Source organism: Carcharhinus amblyrhynchos, chromosome 13 (genome assembly GCF_965287045.1).
Source record: "Carcharhinus amblyrhynchos chromosome 13, sCarAmb.v2.hapA, whole genome shotgun sequence".
In the NCBI taxonomy this organism is placed as follows: domain Eukaryota; kingdom Metazoa; phylum Chordata; class Chondrichthyes; order Carcharhiniformes; family Carcharhinidae; genus Carcharhinus; species Carcharhinus amblyrhynchos.
The window spans coordinates 79,848,664-79,870,145 of NC_137336.1; the positions used below are offsets into that span (position 1 = coordinate 79,848,664).

The window sequence follows — 21,482 nt, forward strand, 5'->3', positions numbered from 1 at the left end:
GCCGTTGATAAGTCTAAGTCAAATATTCGCGGCTGTTGTAATACCTCGATATTTACAAACAGTCTGTTAACAGTGTCCACATCTGTCAACAACCTCTCCGAACTTAATAAATTATGGGTTAGATACAATATTACAATACTTTTGTTTCTGCAATCATATTAATCCATCTCTCCACAGAGAGCATTAGTTTCTTCACGGGCTGGGAATGGAGGCCGAGGGGGAGGGGGAGAGGGTGGGGAGATCTAGCCTGCACTTCTGGAGGAAATTACACTGAACCCCACTGCTGTTCAGGGCTTCACCCGATTAACTCCTTGTGGCATTGGGGGCTTATCTGATTTCATACTGCGGTTTTTTGGGCTGACCCTGAAGTAGGTGAGTCATCTAAGGATCAGAACGCTCGGCATCCCTCGTCCCAGGTTTCATTGCTGGCCTAATGATACAGGGACCCTGGTTCCTTGGTCCAAATCTACCAGAGCAGGTGGTAAAATTTTGAATTCATTAAAAAAAAGTGGAATTAAAAGTCTACTGATGACCATGAATCGATTGTCATAAATGACCCCTGGTTCACTAAGGAGGAAATCTGTCCTGCTTACCTAGTCTGGGCTACGTGACTCCAGGTCCACAAGAATGTGGTTGACTCTTAATACTGTCAGGGATGGGCAGTAAATGCTGATCAAACCAGCGATGCCCACATTCTATGAACGAATACATAAAAAAAACAGTTTCTCCACTGACGAGGTCAGGTGAATTAAAATACTTCTCATTTTAACCGTTGAGTTAAATGTCATATAACAATTACATTTATGTCAGTGTATTAGAAGACAAGAAGGTCTATTGCGACAATGGCTGAAGGCCCGAATCGAAACAAAAACGTGAGATTTCTATCAAGAACAAGCAAAGTCACCGGTAAGAAAAATAATACAAGAAAAAGAAGCACGTTTCAATTGTTAGTTCTGTCATCACCAACAACCCCCACACAAATACAGCTCATCAATATGTTTTACATTGGCACTGGCACAGTAAGCCAACTCAGAGTTCTATTTGGCAGAGACATGAGCAATCGTCCGTAATGTAATTTTCACTTTCCTTTGATGTACTCAAATCACAATCTCTCTCATTTGTAACGTTCATTTTCAGTCATGTTCTATAGGCTTCAGGTCTTCAGCAGGACACGGGAATAACGGTAGAAGGGCATGGAACGGCTAGTCAGTTGGAAATATTGGTAGCATTGTTTGCAATGCAGGGGCCACCATGTCGATAGATGTGCGATGCTAGGCCAATGGATTGCATTGTGGCAAGGCTAATGCCATGACTGCGGCAAACTACATTCCACAGGCTTGAATTGGGAACTGCAGATACACCCCTGAGATCTCCCAATAAGTATTTTAATGTAGATTTGACTGATATTTTACTTGGTAATTATAGGAGTGCAATGTAGAATATGAATATGTTACAGTGGAAACACACAAATGAAAAGACTGCATTAAGATCCAAGGTCCTAGAAAAAAAACTTAAGGAATATGTTCATTTTATTTTGTTCGCTTAGAGCGGATCTCTTCAATCAATGACATTCTGAAAAAGTGCAACGATTACCAACTTTTCCAGCTGACGAAATTCTATAGGGACAGACTGGAACAGGCGATTGAAAAGGGTGTGGATGGAGTCAGCTCTTTGTTGACATATGAGGATCAATTCAATGGACAAGAGCATCGGGTAAGCAGGAGGGAAAATAAATGTGACGAACAAGCAAGTGATATGTTGACGAAACTTTGTATCCTGCACTCATCAGGACAAATGCAAGAATGTCAAATTTGGAAAAAAAAAACAATCACCACAGAATCACTACAGAGCAAAAGGAGGTTATTTGGCCCATCGAGTCCACAGCGATTCACAATCACTACCACTCCACCCCTCACCCAGCCCTATCCCTGTAACTCCACATATTTACCATGCCCACATAACGTGCACATTTTTGGAAAACCAAGGGGCAATTTAGTGTGGCCAATTCACCCTAACCTACACGCTTTGCGACATTAAGGTGCAATTTACCCTGGCCTATCTATCTAATCTCCCCATCGTTGGACACAAAGGGGCAATTTACCATGGCCAATCCACCTAACCCGCACATCTTTGGATTGTGGGTGGAAACAGGAGCATCCGGGGCAAACTAACGTAGACACGGGAAAAATGTGAAGCTCCACACAGTCACTCGAGGTGGGAGTTGTACCCGGGTCATAAAGAGAGTGTTTCTGGATTTAGCAACATTGAAATATAAAGAATGAAAGTAGTTTCAAGATGAAGGCAAGGCATTGGATCCATGAATTATAGAAAAATAAAATATAAAGTAGAAAGATAGGTAATCCTAAATACCACAACTCTTACATTATAAAAGCCATGAAAATATGCAGCAGTTTCATAAGCACCGACACACTAGCTTTGAGGTTAATGCTCCTCGTACAAGCATTACTGCAAACTCAGTGGAGATTTAAACAAGTCAAGGAAAATTGGACTAGCATCAATGATGAGAAAGAAGAGTAAGTTTCAGAGGAAAGTCAATTCGCTAAGCAACCTGCAGATTACTCTGAGGCTGTTAGTGAATGAACAGGATCAAGAAATAGAGTACATTGAAGGTTGTAGAGTTGGGTGTGATGTCAATTTGCATCATATAAAATTCGTTATTAGAATAACAATAAGGTGGAGCTCAATCCAGAACAATAAACAATCCTTGAAAGTATCAAGACTCCAGCAAAATGCATGTGGCATGCAAAAAAAAACTAAGAGAAGAATAAAGGAAAGTTTAGATTGAATTAGAAAAAAAAGTGCAGGCATTAGAACGTGAAAAGATGTTATTGTCAAATTAATTCCTTGCTGGCAGTTCAGACACAAAATATGCAGAACAGAGCGGAAAGCATAAGTAACTTATTGTTGAGGTTCTGCCAGTCTGCGTTAAGAATTGTGCTTATTGTGTTACAGCTAGTTTATGATTCAGCGAAGTTATTACCGTCATCTGCAGATCAACGGAGAGTGCGGAGCATTGATTCTTCTGCCCTGCAATACTTTACAGCACAAAACATTGCTCATCGTTCAACACACTTAGTTTCGAGTACAGTGCAGAGCACAAATCTCTGCGAATTCCAGTTGCTTGAATGCACTGCACAAAGTTTTTTTTTAATATTCTGTAGTTATTTTAACTTAAATCACAGGGACGTGAACATTATATTCTACGTATAGTTCAACGCACTGCAGCAGGAAGTGGGTAATTGTGCCTATAACGATTGCCTTGTGCTGTACATCTATACAATGTGCTGTGATCGTATTCTGCATTTCCTACAATGTGCCGCATAGAACAGTTGATCATCGTGTTTTACAATTAGTTTAATGTACTCTACGGAACAGTGATTAGTGTGTGTTCTGCAAAGGAGACTGTGACATATTTACACCATCACTAAGAGAGCCCATTTCGACCATTTTAACACCAACCATCATCGCAACTGCTTCGGGTCATCCAATATTACTTCTTCGTTCACTCTAGATCTGATTGCTCTCCTGCCCTAATTCTCATCATAAGAAATCAGAGCAGAAATCGGCCATTGAGTCCTGTCGGCCATTCAATGCGATCATGGCTAATGTTTTACTTCAAGCGCCATTTTCTTGCACTATCCACATATCCCTCCACGTTTTTTTTAATATGTAGCAATCTACAGATCTCAGTCTTGAACAAACTACACAACTGAGACTCCACTGCCAACTGGACCATCTGACGGGCAACACGACAGCTCAGTGACTATCACTGTTGGCTGTGCAGATACACGGATTTGGGCCAGTGTCTGCGGGAGTTTGCACATTCTCCCCGTGCTTGCGTGGGTTTTCTCCGGGTGCTCCGGTTTCCTCCCACGTCCCAAAAGAACGTGCTCTTAGGCTGATTGGTGTAACAAATTGTCCCTAAATTAGCCTTCCCTCAATCTTCCCCAATAGGTGTAGACAAAGGTCATGGGTAGAGGAGGGCACTCATAATGTTAAAATGGCGGCGCGGGCTCGTTGGGCCGAAGGGCCTGTTTCCCGTGCTGTGTTGTTTTTTGTTCTTTGCCCTCTGTAGCAGAGAATTCAAAAGATTCACCATCTTCTGAGTGAGGCAAGTCCGCCTGACCTCAGAATAATAGAATCATATAGAATCAGTTCCTAATGAATGACCACTTTCCCTAGCTCAGTGTCCTCTATTTCTAGTCACCAGAACCAGAGGAATCATTTCTCCTGCAACTACCCTATTGACCCCAATAGAATTGTGTGGGACTGAATCCGACCACCAAAGAATCATCGCTCTCCCATATGTTTAAGCTCAGCCGTGGTATTGCGGCTTACATCAGGACAATCCCCAAGTTCTGTTCATGTATTATCTCTCTAGTCTCTGAGTTGTATTGGTTGTTCTGGTTATATAATTCCTCTAGTTTAACAGGTGCATGCTTGTTTTCAAATTCTTCCATGACTTCTGCTCATCTTGCCAGTTCTATAACCTTCTATATAAAACTCCACAGTTCTTCCCTCCTTCAAATTTGTCTCTTGTTCATCACCGATTTTATTAGTATCCCCACCTGTAGTGCACGAACACGATTTACCATAGCTCCGTGCGCATTTCAAAATGGTTATCATGTTAATATGTAGTTAAATTGTATGTCTATCATGTTGCAGTATTGATTTGTGCTACAGTTCAGTCAGTTGGCAAAACTAGCATAATTTTACTCTATACTGAGATCTTTGGATACCACCGACCAGCAATCGTTGAACATAAGAACATAAGAAATAGGAGCAAGAGTAGACCATCTAGCCCTTCGAGCCTGCCCTGCCATTCAATAAGATCATGGCTGATCTGAAGTGGATCAGTTCCACTTTCCCGCTTTCTCCCCATAACCCTTAATTCCCTTGTCTATCAGAAACCTATCTACCCGTGACTTAAATATATTCAGCGAGGTAGCCTCCACCACTTCAACGGGCAGAGAATTCCAGAGATTCACCACCCTTTGAGTGAAGAAGTTCCTCCTCAACTCCGATCTAAACTGCTCCCCCCCCCCCCACCTTATCTTGAGGCTGTGCCCTCTAGTCCTGCTATCCTTTCTAAGCGGGAAGAATCTCTCTACCTCTACCCTATCCATCCCCTTCATTATCTTATATGTCTCTATAAGATCCCACCTCAGCCTTCTAAACTCCAAGGAGTACAGACCCAATCTATTCAATCTCTCTTCATAGGCTAACCCCCGGTATCAGCCTAGTGAACCTTCTCTGCACGCCCTCCAAGGCCAATATATCCTTCCACAAATGTGGCGACCAAAACTGCACACGGTACGCCAGTTGCAGCCTCACCAGTACCCTGCACAGTTGCAGCAAGACCTCTCTACTTTTATATTCTACCCCCCTCGCGATAAAGGCCTTTGTGCAGCAAAGAGCACAAAAATGATAGCGCACTATTTAGTTCCTTCAATGTGTTCGCAACAGAATCATGATCATTTGAGAAATCCGATCAAGGAACAAATCCTTTCCTTTTGTGCTCAATGTGCTTTATTTGCTCTCTCATTCATACAATGATATGGTTCTTCCTAGAAAATCACTGAGCTCGCAGGGAAGGGAAACAGGGCGGAAAGTTCCAAACTTCTACTCAGGCTGGTGATGGAGAAGGGCGCTGGGGCCAGAAGGGTGATGTGGAAATCCTTCGTAAAAATGCGCCACGCGGTTCCGAAGTTGGACAAAATACTGTACGAGCTGGAAGAAATGGGTACGGCAAAATTCCTTTGCTTTCCATTTGATGTTTAACCATTGCTGCACCATTGTTTATAGCTGGTAACGTGAGGTCTAATTGGTTTTAACAGGTTTTGATGCATTGGAAAACTTAAATCTCACACAAAATCTGTCTGAAGTTCCAGAGCAATTAAAAGGTAAATCATGCGATTAAGATTTTGAACGGGGTATCTAAATGAGTAAACCTGTCCATTTTTCCAAATATGGACATAATATCTGATTCTGATGTTCAGGGGACTGAATGGACATGCATTGACCTGTTGCAATATCAAATGTTTTGTGCACAGTTAAATCCCAGAGCACAGATAATTCAGAGGTTCATTGTAGATTTGCCGATATATGATTGCTCCAGTTTTAGCTGTGAGGTTCCCCTTTACATGTTATTCATTCGTGGGGCAGGAGGGGCGCTGGCTAGCCATCAGGTATGACCCATCCCGAGGGAAGGTGAGAGTCAACCACATTGCTGTGGCTCCGGAGTCACATGCGGGTAGGCCAAAGAAGGACGGCAGATTTCCCTTCCTAAAGGACATTAGTGAAGCAGATGGCTTTGTCCGACAATGTTTTTATCGTCCGTAGTAGTTTCTTAATTCCAGATATATTTTATTGAATTGGAAATCTACCATCAGCCGTGGCGGGAGTGGAACCCCGGTCCCGAAAGCATTTGTGGAACTTCTGAAATGACATTCTTGGTTGGTGCAGACTTGGAAGGCCCAAGGGCCTGTTCCCCTGCTGTAATTTTATTTGTTCTTTGTCCTTTCTCTTTGACAGTTGAGTAATAATACCACGAGACAATTGACTATCCTAAATATCATTTGTGTAGTTCGCTACACATTGTGGAATGGCACACATACCTGTCTTAACTGTCGGTATCCTTCTAAATATTGAATTCCCAATCACATTGGCCCAAATCCCCATACAGAACTGTTCATTGATAACACATCGTGAACTCCAACATACAGGAGGTTGACAATCTGTGAAAGGTCAGAGCTCAAAAAATCCTAGCCACTGATACATAGCAGTCATATTCTGTGTAAGCATGTTTTTACGGAAGTAAATTGTGATTAAAAATAGCCATACGGGAAATAAGCAAAATTGAAGAGAAAGAGCTGTCAGAAATTGATGCAACTGGAAAGATGTACGGATTAGCACATTTACACTTTACAATGTTATGTGGGATGGCAGTGAAGTAGTGAAAGTGGGCAAGAGATCAGTACTTAGTTTCAGAACCCATTTCGCCTAATTTACAGATCAATTGTAACAATGGTTTAATTTCCAAAACTTACACAAGAAAATTGTATCAAGTGTAAATCAGGAGAATTGTTTCAACAAATTGGTTAAGTCTTTGTCAGAGATTCTTCAATGGTTCTTGGTTGTGGGTAATGTCACGTAAGAATTTCCTACATCGATCCCTTACAGTTTGCAAGTTATTTTGTGGCCTATAGGTTGTATGTTTTATACTAACAAGGATCCAGAAGGAGTGACCTTCGAATAAATGATTTTAAATCGTAATTTAGAGGACCAGTCGTAGCAGGATACTTCAACGTTCCTGGCTTTAAATCCAATAGTAGTAGGTGATTCAATGGCAAGAGGAATAGATAGGCGTTTCTGTCGTCGCCAACAAGTCACCAGGGTGGTATGTTGCCTCCTAGATGCTAGAATCAAAGATGTGTCTGATTGGATAAGGACATTCTGAAGGATGAGGATGAACAGCTAGTGCTGGTAGTACACATCTGTATGGCATATGTTAAAAGCGGGGGGGGCGGGGGGAGATCCGAAAGATCAGATATAGGTAGTTAGGGACCATGTTAAAAAGCAGGATCTCAATGGTAATGATCAACGGATTAGTGTCAGTGCCAATGCTACTTCCTATTGCATGTTTGAAGCCCGGTATGTTTCCAGTGGCTGGGGCCAGCATATGTGCATGAAGTGTCACCAGCTGCAGCTCCTGAAAGCCTGGGGATAGTATGGAGCATCTGAGAAGCTGAGTGTATCGTTGATATCACGTACAGAGAAGTGGCCACACCACAGGCAAAAAGAGAGTGGGTGATCACCAGGCAGATAAGAGGACTGAGTAGTTAGTGCAGAATACCTCTATGGTCATTCCCCTGCAGAATAGATATACCCCTATGGATACTGCTGAGGAGATGGCCTCGCAGGAGGAAGGAGTAACAGTTCAACTTGTTGTCTTGCGGTTGGCTTTGCTGCACAGGAGAGGACACAAAATTTGGGAATCCAATAGTGATAGGTGATTCAATGGCAAGAGGAATAGATAGGCGTTTCTGTCGTCGCCGACAAGTCACCAGGGTGGTATGTTTCGGTCCTCCTTGTTGGCCAACAAGGGGCATACACGCGGTGGGTCGTGTGAGGACTGCTCTTGGATGTTGCTTCGAGAGTTGCCTAGTGCTTCACGTCATTAGTGCACGCTGGCACTGGACCAATTGACGGGCAACACAACAGCTCAGTGACTATCACTGTTTGCTGTGCAGTTACAGGGACACGGGTCGGATCTCCGGCTTGGGTCGGTGCCTGTGGGAGTTTGCACATTCTTCTCGTGTTTGCGTTGGTTTTCTCCGGGCGCTCCGGTTTCCTCCCACACCCAAAAAACGTGCTTTTAGGCTGATTGGTGTTAATAAATTGTTCCTAAATTGGACCTCCCTTAATCTGGCGCACATATAATTCTCTAAATTTGCACCCCTTTATTGTGGAGTCCATGAGATGTAGACAAAAGTCGTAGGTAGAAGGAGGATTGAAATGAGGCACTCGCTGAGTGTTAAAATGGGCGGCGCGGGCTTGTAGGACCGAAGGGCCTGTTTCCTGTGCTGTGTTGCTCTTTGTTCTTTGTTCTATGTTGCCTCCGAGATGCTAGAATCAAAGATGTGTCTGATTGGATAAGGACATCCTGAAGGATGAGGATAAACAGCTAGTGCTGGTGGTACACATCGGAACCAATGGCACATGTCAAAAAGGGGGATAAGATCCGAAAAATCAGATATAGGTAGTTAGGGACCATGTTAGGGGCCAGGAATTGGCAAATGGAATTTAATGTTGGCAAGTGCGAGGTGGTCCACTTTGGTAGGAATAATGGTAGGAAGGATTATTACTTAAGTGGCGAAAAACTGCAGCAGGCGACGGTGCAGAGAGACCTCCGGGTACTTGTGCGTGAGTCGCAAAAACCCAGCTTGCAGGTGCAGCAGGTGGTCAGGAAGGCGAATGGGATGCTGGCCTTCATAGCGAGGGGGATTGAATATAAAAGTAGGGAGGTCTTGCTGCGGCTGTATCAGGCATTGGTGAGGCCGCAGCTGGAGTACTGTGTGCAGTTTTGGGCGCCGTACTTACGCAAGGATATTTTGGCCTTGGAGGGAGTGCAGAGGAGGTTTACTAGGCTGATACCGGAGTTGAGGGGGTTGAGCTATGAGGAGAGGCTGGATAAAAAAGGCTTGTACTCGTTAGAGTTTAGAAGAATGAGGGGGGATCTCATTGAGACATATAAGATGATGAATGGGATGGATAGGATAGAGGTGGAGAGACTCTTCCCGCTCAGAAAGGACAGTAGGACTAGGGGGCACAGCCTCAAGATAGAGGGGGGGCGGTTTAGAACGGAGTTGAGGAAGAACTTCTTCACTCAAAGGGTGGTGAATCTCTGGAATTCTCTGCCAGTTGAAGTGGTGGAGGCTACCTCGCTAAATATTTTTAAGACGCGGGTTGATGGGTTTTTGATAAGAGAGGGGATCAAGGGTTATGGGGAGAGGGCGGGAATGTGGAACTGAGCCACGAAAGATCAGCCATGATCTTATTGAATGGCAGGGCAGGCTCGAAGCGCTAGATGGCCTACTCCTGCTCCTATTTCTTATGTTCTTATGTTATGTTAAAAAGTAGGATCTCAATGGTAATGATCAAGGGATTAGTGCCAGTGCCAATGCTACTTAGATTACAAATATCAGAATGTATGAGATGAATGCTGGGCTGGAAAGATGGTGCAAGGGGGAGGTTTCAATTCCTGAGGAATTTGGAACGGTTCTGGGGGAGGTGGGAACATTACAACCTGGATGGGTTAAAACTGGGCAGCAACTGGATTGATGGCCTCGGGCGAGTATTTGCAAGTGTGGTTGGGGAGGGTTGAAACCAGAATGGCAGCGTGATAGGAAATTAAGAAGGGTGACAAGGGAAAGAGAAAAAGTGGCAGGAATGAAAGAAAAAAACAGCAAAAATGCAAAAACGGTAGATAGTGAATCAAGGGTGACCGGTTTAAAGAAAACGGTGAACTACAAAGAAAAATTACGATGATTAGCAATGGCAAAAAAGCAAGCCCAAAGTCTTTGTATCTAAATGCATGAAGCTTTCCGACTAACGTAGACAAACAAATCATGCAAATTTAGGACCTTGGCCGTGTGAGGCAACATTGCTATCCACTGAGCCATCTGTCATCTTTAAGTATTTTAATTGGTAAAAGTGAAGCTGATCCATCCGTATATGTTAAAGTTTATTTTGACAAAACCTTCCTAGTGTGCCAATAAAATCACACCACGAGTGAAACACCTTACATTCACGCTAATGATAAAATGGAAAATAAAATCTGTTGGAGGCTTTTCGGGCTTCATAATATATTTGGGGTTTCTGATCCGTTCCCTGACAATAGTAAATTAGTAAGTGGTATTTGCATTCTTTGCAAAGCTAGGCAAAAGCAAAAAAAAAGAGGGTTCTACTAAAGGAGTTGAAATGTGGAAATGGAAATATGTTCGACTGGAGGATCGGTGCCAAAATGCGCTAAATGAAGTAATTGGCCGTAATTGCTGTTGTATAAGCTGTCTAACTTTATGCAATTATATTCCGAAGGAAATGTGGCATTGATCCACCTCTTCATTTTTGACAAGTAATTGAATCATCTGAAGGTTAGAAACATTTGTGATTGAATATTAATTGTAACGACGAAATTGGAATATAAATAGTACCACCCAACAATCCCCATTTTGTACTATCAGCCAATTAAATTGCACCAAGTCTGGCACCCACATTTCGCATCCACTGTTTTTAAAGATTCTGCACTCCTGGCTACCAAAAGCATGAATTAAATTGTCACTTAGTACCTCCCTGCAGTGAAAAGCCGCATTTCAAATGATTTTTAAAATTCATAAGCAACAGTGAAAAACACTTTATTTCCTTTCTAATCGAAGGTGTTCAGCAGAGACACAAGGAGACACTCCGGCTACAAACTGAAACATTGAAAATGAACACTAGCTTAATGAAAGCGAGGGTTAAAACGTTCAAGCTGGTTGATCGATATGTTGAGCTGACGGTCATTTCTACTGTTCGAGATCGCTCGCTTGTAGAAGATGAACTGCTGGCGCGAGGCCGAGACCATGAAGAGTGGAGAGAGAAGCATCTCCGGAGAGAACTGGAAAAAATCCGAATTGATCAATTGTTTCAGAGCAGTTTTTCCCAATTTGGGAGTTTGCTCCAGAAAATGAAGCATTTCTTTCAGCGATCGAGTTCTGGCATTTCAGCGGCTTTGAGTGGGATACCAGGAATAGGAAAAACAATGATGATGCAAAAGCTTGTTTATGACTGGTCCATTGGAAAAATATACCCACAGTTTCAATTTATTTTCAGTTTTAAATTCCGGGATTTGAATGCGATTAAAGGCAAAACAAACCTGAAGAAACTGGTACTGGATCAATATCCCCACTTCGAGAATTTTCTGGGTGAGCTTTGGAAGAACCCAGAGGGATTGTTGTTTATATTTGATGGGTTGGATGAATTCAAGGACGGTATTGATTTTGCTGAAAGTAGGAGAACTACAGAACCTCAGTCCACGTGCTCAGATCCGGACTGTATTACTGATGTGTCGGAAATTGTGTACAGTTTAATACAACACAAGCTGCTCCCAGGATGTTCAGTGCTAGTGACCAGCCGCCCCACTGCATTGCATTTATTGGAAAACGCTGAGATCAGTGTCTGGGCTGAAATCCTGGGATTTGTTGGTGAAGAACGGAAAGAATATTTCAACAAGTTTTTTGAGCATCAGGCAGTGGCAGAAGTTGTCATCAAACACGTGGAGGACAACGAGATCCTGTACACTATGTGCTACAACCCTTCCTATTGCTGGATCCTCGGGCTATCACTGGGCCCATTCTTTACACAGAAAGATAGGAACGAAAAGAAAGTTCCCAAGACCATCACCCAACTATATTCCTATTATATTTACAACATTCTGAAGAACCACGGCCGAGAGAGTGCATGTCCCCGTGATGTCTTATGGAATGTTGGTAAGATGGCCTTCACAGGAATCTCCGAGAAGAAAATTGTGTTCAGAGACAAAGACTTCATCAAGCATAATTTGCAGCCGTCCCAGTTCCTGTCTGGGTTCCTCGTGGAACTTTTGGAGACCGATAATTCTGCTCAGAGTGTAGTTTACACATTCCCGCACATCACCATCCAAGAGTTTGTAGCAGCACTCGCACATTTCCTGACTACAGAACCCAGGGACATCCAGAAGCTGCTCCAGGAACCCCACAGCAAGGAAGATGGACGATTTGAAGTAGTTCTCCGTTTTGCTGCTGGTCTCTCCTCCCCGCAGTCAGCTTGGCCTCTGGAGGAAATTTTGGGTCCCTTTTTACATAAGGCAAAGTGTGAAATGATCGACTGGGTGAAGGAGAATTTTCTAGCACATATAGGAAGTGCAGAGAGCAAAATTGATAAAAGGAAACTCCTGAATGCGTTGCATTATCTATTTGAGTCTCAGAACAATGCCCTGGCTCGTGCTGTAGTGGGTTCCATACAAGAACTTAAATTTGGGGACTCAAACCCACATTATTCTTTACGACTCACTCCCATTGACTGTGCAGTGTTGGCTCCAATTATTGGAATACGTGATACAATAGACTCCTTTGACCTGCAGAACTGTTACATTCAGTATGAAGTACTCCAACGGCTGGAACCGGTACTGTACAAGTGTCAATTTTTGAGGTAACCATTTATACGTTAATGTAGCTTTAATCCTATTTTAACATGGTAATTTGCTTCGTTAACATTTTGTTGTGGAAAATGAGGATTCCATTCAAAAACTCTGAGCATGTTAATCTTTATACCGGTTTCCTGTTTAATATGAACGACAGGGTCAACTATTGCATAAATAATTTAATATCTTCGTAAATATAGAGAGAAGAGAAGTTAATCTTCCTCAATAAGTTGAGACGACTGAGTGTGAACAGTCAATCAGTTTGCACTAGGCTAATTTTTCATTCTCCTACAACTAACCAAGAGGGGAATCACGCGAGGTGTTTAACTCGAGATGGAACTTTTAGATCCCAAACTACAACTTTGATACTAGACCATAAGATCACCACTGAGCTTAACGTTCAGTACTTTGATTTCAGTATGTTTCTTTCAATTTTCTTGTGGCAACTGAGCCAGAGATTTTCCCAAGAGAGTGGATATTGACGCATGCAGTTCCTTACTGTTTTGTTCTGTGTTTAGGTTGAGTAACAATGAACTGGGAGATTCCGGGATGAAAATGTTGTCTGCGGCTCTCAGGAACCCAGACTGTAAAATAAGACAATTGGAGTAAGTACCAGGCTGAGTGGGATTTTACTTATTACAATTTGTTGTTTAGACTGATGTATTAATGTTAGAATTGGTCAAGTGGTTATCAAATCCTCTATCTTATAAATATCATTGATGTTAATAAACTAGCATTACACTATTATAGTAACGATTGTGTCATTATCAAACACTCTTTTGTTCATTCTTCCGTTATTTTTTCCCAATTCGCTGATCCACAGGCTGAAATCTGTTGCTGCCACAAATTATGGTGCCGAGGATCTCGCCTCCGCTCTCAGCACAAACCGATCACTGACTGCCCTGAACCTGGGTATTAATAAACTGGGAGATTCCGGAGTGAAGTTTCTGTCTGGGGCTCTAAGTAACCCAAAGTGTAAAATACAGGAACTACAGTAAGTGATAAACTGTGCTGGTGTATTCATAATGATCAGCTATGTGAAGTTGATCATTCATTAATGGTGGCTATACATTATGAAGGGTATTACAGTTATTACAGGTATTACAGTATTACAGTGCCCCAGGGGTCGGTGCTGGGGCCTCAGCTTTTTACCATTTATATAGATGATCTGGAGGAGGGAACTGAGTGTAGGGTGTCGAAATTTGCTGATGACACCAAGATTGGGGGAACGGCAAATTGTGCGGAGGGTGTGGAGAGTCTGTAGAAGGATCTAGATAGGCTGGGCGAATGGGCCAGGAAATGGCAAATGGAATTTAATGTTGGCAAGTGTGAGGTGGTCCACTTTGGTAGGAATAATGGTAGGAAGGACTATTACTTACGTGGCGAAAAACTGCAGCAGGCGACGGTGCAGAGGGACCTCGAGGTCCTTGTGCATGAGTCGCAAAAACCCAGCTTGCAGGTGCAGCAGGTGGTCAGGAAGGCGAATGGGATGCTGGCCTACGTAGCGAGGGGGATTGAATATAAAAGTAGGGAGGTCTTGCTGCAGCTGTATAGGGCATTGGTGAGGCCGCAGCTGGAGTAGTGTGCAGTTTTGGGCGCCGCACCTGCGCTAAGATATTTTGGCCTTGGAGGGAGTGCAGAGGAGGTTTACTAGGCTGATACCGGAGTTGAGGGGGTTGAGCTATGAGGAGAGGCTGAATAAACTAGGCTTGTACTCGTTAGAGTTTAGAAGAATGAGGAGAGATCTCATTGAGACGTATAAGATGATGAATGGGATGGATAGGATAGGGGTGGAGAGACTGTTCCCGCTCAAAAAAGACAGTAGGACTAGGGGGCACAGCCTCAAGATAAAGGGCGGGGGGGGGGGGGCGGTTTAGAACGGAGTTGAGGAGGAACTTCTTCACTCAAAGGGTGGTGAATCTCTGGAATTCTCTGCCCGTTGAAGTGGTGGAGGCTGCCTCGCTAAATATTTTTAAGACGCGGGTTGATAGGTTTTTGATAAGAGAGGGGATTAAGGGTTATGGGGAGAGGGCGGGAAAGTGGAACTGAGCCACGACAGATCAGCCATGATCTTATTGAATGGCGGGGCAGGCTCGAAGGGCTAGATGGCCTACTCCTGCTCCTATTTCTTATGTTCTTATGTTCTTATAACTCGGCAATATGATTTTACTGACTGTCTTAATAATTCTCTCCCTGTCCGATATCCAGGTTGACTGTGGTCGGCCTCACAGATTCTTGTGCCATGGATCTCTCCTCTGCTCTCAGCGTAAATATGTCACTAACGGTTCTGAACTTGAGTTACAATAAACTGCGAGATTCAGGAATAAAGCTATTATCGGAAGCTCTAAGGAATCCAAAATGCATAATACAGGATCTGCGGTAAGTACCAAATAAAAGTCATATTGTTTTGAGCAAATGAATAACTGACAGTATACATTATTATTGTTGTTGTTATTGTTATCAGTAAACATAGTACACTATTACGTTTGGCAAATTGTTTCCCCACAACGGCGCAGCAGGCTGATGTGGCAGCAGTAGTAGTAACTGCAAAGTTGTTGGTATTATTTAGGAATGCCCTTCTCCTAGTCTTTCGTTATGAGTCTACCCTCAAATTGGTTGTTCATATGTGGATTTGCCTCTACCAGTTGTTTGCAGTTGAAATATGCCAAGTTCCCATGCTGGGATTATTAAAGGCTCAACGTGGATGGGAATAAAAGCCATTCAGCTCGGAGGAGAGGAGCGAGTGTGACAAAAACATTGCACTCAAGCAGCAGCTTCAACTGAATGTAGGATTAAGTAGCATGTGTTAATTGTCAGTTGACTTGAGACATCCCGCAGCACTATGAGTGGCCAAACATTCTCCGCCTGATATTGCATTGTTGTCTCCCAATGAAGGCTTTGAATAGATAATCCAAACGCTACTTGTCTTAAGTCGCCTGGTTGACATGACACAGCCGATAGATCTCTCCTGTCACGGTGCAAAATGAATAAGCAAGTAACGCAGCAGAGCAGACGGAACAGTTGAAATCCGTCTTACATTAAACAGCTACATAATTGATTGGTTTCAGAGCCTGAAGAAAACCAGATTGGTTTGATGAAAATAACATGAATGTCAACGAGCTTCCTCAAAATAGACATTCCTGACACAATAGACACATGAAGACCCGGGATAAGCAAGTTATGTACCCTGCTGCACACTGCAACCAGCATCTGACTTGCCTTTTGATGGGTCGTTGGCACTGCTGCCTCATGACTCCAGTGAACCTGGTTCAATACCCACCTTGGGTGACTGGTTGTCTAGGGCTGGTACATTCTGCATCTGTTTTCTCCCGGGTACTCCAGTCTCCGCCCACAGTCCATGATGCGCAGGTTAGGTGGATTGGCCATGGGGATAGGGCGGAGAAAAGAACTGGTTAAGATGCTTTTTCATACAGTCGGTGCAGACTTTATAGGTCGTTCGAAAATGCCTATTGGTGAACAGCCTTCGATAAAAGTTGCAAGTATATAAAGATAAGGGAGATTTCATATCATCAAATGAAACCTTGAGTGTGGGCATCACTGTAATTTGAGATGGCATAATCGTGTTTATAGATCACATTGCAGCGATGTTGAACATACTTTGAGAGCCTATTTAGTGTCCAATGGGTTTTACAGGAGAAATCAGTAGCAGTGTTAACCGAAAGTTGAGTGAGCATCGAGCTGAGTGTATCCCAAAACCCCCGGACAGGCAATGCCCCACCGCCCCCCCCACTCCCCGCGCCCCCCATCCCACTTCCACAGACTGCACAATTCATATCACTGGCGCCCCAGAAGAGACGAGAAATGTAGGAAAGCTCTATAAACGGTCAGCAGATGTCATATTTGATACACTTTCAGGGATATTTTAGCTGCATTCTGTTTACGTGCGAAGAACAGACCATCAGCATTACTTTCAGCGCCAATAATGGCACAATGAGGAAATATTGCGCATTTTATTTCATTCCTCCATGTCAAGTGAGCGTCGAGGGAGAGAGCGGAATGTGTCTCTGCTGCCGGGGGTGGGGGGGTGAGCAACTGACTTCAACAACTGCAGCCCATCTGGTGTAGGTACAGCCACAAAATAAGCTGGGCCCGTCTCCAGTGATGGAATGGCACTGTTGTTCCAACTCAGGACGCGGCTTTGCTTAGAGTGCAACCTGTAGGAGGCATTACTCCTATGCATTCATTGCCTTTAATTTTCCAGGTGAAAGATGGCGCAAGTTTTGGTGTTGTAAGAACACCCATAGTGAGTTACTACAGTGAATCTTGTATATGACCCGCATCGCTTTCTCTTGCTTTAATGGTTAAGGGAACATACGTTTAACGGGCTGCCAAACATTGACATAATTCATTTTATTTCGCTTTGTCTGATCCCAGCTTGGATGAAAACGCTCTTACAGATGCTTGTGCCGAGGTTCTTGCCTCGGCTCTTAGTACCAACCGCTCGCTGATGGTGCTGTCCCTGGAATCGAACTTCTTCACAGACGGATCCATCCCTGCTCTTCGCCGCCTCATTCTGACCTGCAAGAGCCTGGAGCGGGTGGGGTTAGTATCTGTAAATGCTGTTCGTAACATCGGTTTTATGACTTATATGTATCTGCAGTTACTTAAAAAAAATTGACAAAGCCTGCTTATTACTTAAACTGTTGTGAAACTGACTTATTTTCTGCTCTATGTGTTTCAGGCTGTGGGGGAATCAGTTCAGTAAAGGTGGAAAGAGAGATCTGAAGTCACTGCGGGAATCCAGACTCAGACTACTGGTGGGAGTGGATGATTTTATTTCATAAACATTCATCGCATGGACAGTTTCTGCGACTGTCTGACTCTCAGCTTTGGACGTCTCAGCCTCATGTCCTATCCCGAGTGAACTGTTCACATCTAGATCTGAGTCTGTGCTATCTTCCATTCTGACATCTGAGGATCAGCATCACGATCACTTGACTCTGCTGTCATATTCCAGGAAGTATCAACAGCTCATGAATGATGGAATCACACACTCCTGAAAGCACATGAGCCCACGCCGTCTGTGCAAGTGCCAACTCAATTAGACCCACTGTCTACATTTACACAGCAACCTACAATGTGTCCTTATTATCATTCCTTTCAAATTGTCTTTTGAAAGCAGCAACGGCATTTGCCTGTTACATTCGCCAGGGCAGGGCATTCATATTCTCACCAGTCCTTCTGTGAAAAAGTTATTCATCGAGTTCTCTTTGGTTCTTTGCCAATTTGCTTAAATCAGTATCCTCAGCTGGAGTACTGTGTGCAGTTTTGGTCGCCGTACTTACGCAAGGATATTTTGGCCTTGGAAGGAGTGCAGAGGAGGTTTACTAGGCTGATACCGGAGTTGAGGGGCTTGAGCTATGAGGAGAGGCTGAATAAACTAGGCTTGTACTCGTTAGAGTTTAGAAGAATGAGGGGAGATCTCATTGAGACGTATAAGATGTTGAATGGGATGGATAGGATAGAGGTGGAGAGGCTCTTCCCGCTCAGAAAGGACAGTAGGACTAGGGGGCACAGCCTCAAGATAAAGGGGGGGGGGGGTTTAGAACGGAGTTGAGGAGGAACTTCTTCACTCAAAGGGTGGTGAATCTCTGGAATTCTCTGCCCATTGAAGTGGTGGAGGCTGCCTCGCTAAATATTTTTAAGAAGCGGGTTGATGGGTTTTTGATAAGCGAGGGGATTAAGGGTTATGGGGAGAGGGCGGGAATGTGGAACCGAGCCACGACAGATCAGCCATGATCTTATTGAATGGCGGGGCAGGCTTGAGGGGCTGGATGGCCTACTCCTACTCCTATTTCTTATGTTCTTATGTTCAGGTTCCTGTCAAGAGGAACAGTTTCTTATAATCTATCCTGCACCCTTATGATTTTGAATCTACTTTCAACCGTCGGTTATCTATGGAGAGAAGTCCAGACACTCCATTTTCCGGAAGAAATCTAGTTCCCCAGCTGAGAATACTTACGATAAAAAAAGAATTCTGTACCATCCCTAATGTCTTTGGATTTTTCCTAAAGCATGGACCCAAAAATGGGCACCTTGCACTAGCGTGTCCCAAATCTACTGCCTATACGTGTTCGTCATTCCTTAGGTTTGAATTATGTGCCTATATTTATAACTCTCTGCCACATCACATTAATGATCCTGATTACCTTGTCATCAAGTATTAACAAGGATGTGCATCATCTTGTCACCTGCAATGAGTGTGTCAATATACCCAAATGTCCCCTCTGGATCTCCATCTCCTTCCGAATTGCATCCTTTCTTTCAAATAGTCTCCCACAGTCTTCCACCAAAATGTATCTCTTCATATTTCTCGGCATCAATTTCATTCATCTCACTGTAAAATTTCAGGGGGATGATCTGTGTCCTGTGATGATCGTGTGCCATTGACAGGCGTGCGTGCACATACAAACACAGACACACAAGGACTATTATTTACGTGGCGAAAAACTGCAGCAGGCGACGGTGCAGAGGGACCTCGGGGTCCTTGTGCATGAGTCGCAAAAACCCAGCCTGCAGGTGCAGCAGGTGGTCAGGAAGGCGAATGGGATGCTGGCCTTCATAGCGAGGTGGATTGAACATAAAAGTAGGGAAGTCTTGCTGCAGCTGTATAGGGCTGTGGTGAGGCCGCAGCTGGAGTACTGTGTGCAGTTTTGGTCGCCGCACTTACGCAAGGATATTTTGGCCTTGGAGGGAGTGCAGAGGAGGTTTACTAGGCTGATACCGGAGTTGAGGGGGTTGAGCTATGAGGAGAGGCTGAATAAAGTAGGCTTGTACTCGTTAGAGTTTAGAAGAATGAGGAGAGATCTCATTGAGATGTATAAGATGATGAATGGGATGGATAGGATAGAGGTGGAGAGGCTCTTCCCGCTCAGAAAGGACAGTAGGTCTAGAGGGCACAGCCTCAGGATAAAGGGGGGGGGGGCGGTTTAGAACGGAGTTGAGGAGGAACTTCTTCACTCAAAGGGTGGTGAATCTCTGGAATTCTCTGCCCGTTGAAGTGGTGGAGGCTGCCTCGCTAAATATTTTTAAGACGCGTGTTGATAGATTTTTGGTAGGCAAGGGGATTAAGGGTTATGGGGAGAGGGCGACAATGTGGAACTGAGCCACGACAGATCAGCCATGATCTTATTGAATGGCGGGGCAGGCTCGAGAGGCTAGATGGCCTAGTCCTGCCCTTATTTCTTATGTTCTTATGTTCTTACACATAGTTCTTTTATGTTTCAGGAAAATACTTAACATTCAGGTTCATTCCACAGGCAGTGTGTCTAGAAATCATTCAGCTGAAGGATTGTATCAGCTTGGATAATTATTCATTTCAGCTACCCATTTTGTTTACTTAGGCAGAGATAATTAACTTCTGTTTACAAAAAAGGGATTCTCTGGGAGTTGTTTGATCTAGTTCGATGGCAGGGATTTGGAGCTGGTTTTGGTTTCAATTGCCGTTCATTAGGAGTTTGCTTGAAGTTAGGAGGATTTAGCAGGCTTTTAAACAAAAAACTTGTTTTCATAGAATTACTACAGTGTGAAAGGAGATCATTCGGCCCAGGAAGCCTCCAGCGACTCTCCATCATAGCGTTGTACCCAGGCCCTATCCCTGTAAACCCACTATTTACTCTGCTACTTCCCTAACCTATACATCTTGGGACACCAACGGGAAATTTAGCATGGTCAATCAACACAATCTGCACAACTTTAGACTGTGGGAGGAAACTAAAATATTCAGAGGAAACCCATGCAGTTCCAGAGAGAACGTAAAAACTCTACACCGTCACCCAAGGCTAGAATTGAACCCGGATCCCTGGCACTGTGAGGCAGATATGCAAGCTGCTGTGTCACTGTGTCACCCATTTTTCTCTCTCTCTGAAAACGTTCAGACTATCCACCCATATTACAGTACGAAGATCTTTGTTTTCTAACTGTATTTGAAAATGGCATTTTTCCGTGTGTAGTTGAATGTTGCTTATTTGGAACTGGAAACGTGATAAGTTAGCAATTACATTGTTTTCCTTTCAATTTTAAGTAATGTTCAACTGTTGGTTGGTAATCTGTTTCCATTATTGGCTTGATATTTAATTTGTTATAAATAAATGTTGTTCCATATAAAATTCCCCTATTTTGCCATAGGAATCATGCCTGGAATGAAATATCCTTTTCTCACATCGTTGCCAAAAATAACTTGCTGTGATCTAGTCTGGCTTCCTACCGTAACAATTCACATCAATGTTCATAATGCTTATACGTTTTGTGTCACTGAAAAATTTGTATTTGTGGCCTGCACAGACAAACTGAGATCGTTCATATAGAACAAGCAAAGCAGGGGCATTGGCAACGATCTCTGGGGAAACAATTTTTATACCATCTGCCTGTCTGAAGCAAACATTTAAAACCATCTGTGACTCATCCAATTTCGGATTCATGCTGTGACACTCCCTTTTATTTCATGGGCCTTCACTTCGCTGACAAGTTTCTAATGTGGTGCCTTAGCAAATACATTTTGGATTTTAATGCACACCGCATCAAACCAATTGTGTTCTACAACTACTTCAGTTTCCTCATGAAAACGCTCAATAAGATTATTTAAAAATGTTTCCTCATTGACAAATCCATGGGGTTTTTTGGGGGTAAATATGTAGCGTTACAGGGATAGGGCCTGGGAGGGATTGTTGTTGATCCAGGCTCGATGGGCCGAATGGCCTCCTTATTTGGGGCGAATTGG

The 21,482-nt window shown here is 43.5% G+C and overlaps 1 protein-coding gene across 1 annotated transcript; it reads left to right on the forward strand.

The window, feature by feature from the left end:
* The first annotated feature begins 842 nt into the window (after window positions 1-842).
* LOC145352009 (NACHT, LRR and PYD domains-containing protein 3-like) lies at window positions 843-17,547 on the forward strand. The gene is made up of 10 exons (XM_080201879.1): window positions 843-906; window positions 1,547-1,713; window positions 5,593-5,764; window positions 5,859-5,924; window positions 10,959-12,750; window positions 13,261-13,347; window positions 13,566-13,736; window positions 14,951-15,121; window positions 17,138-17,305; window positions 17,445-17,547. The coding sequence occupies exons 1-10, from the start codon at window positions 843-845 to the stop codon at window positions 17,545-17,547; spliced, it is 2,961 nt and encodes a 986-aa protein (XP_080058005.1).
* Window positions 17,548-21,482: the final 3,935 nt, after the last annotated feature.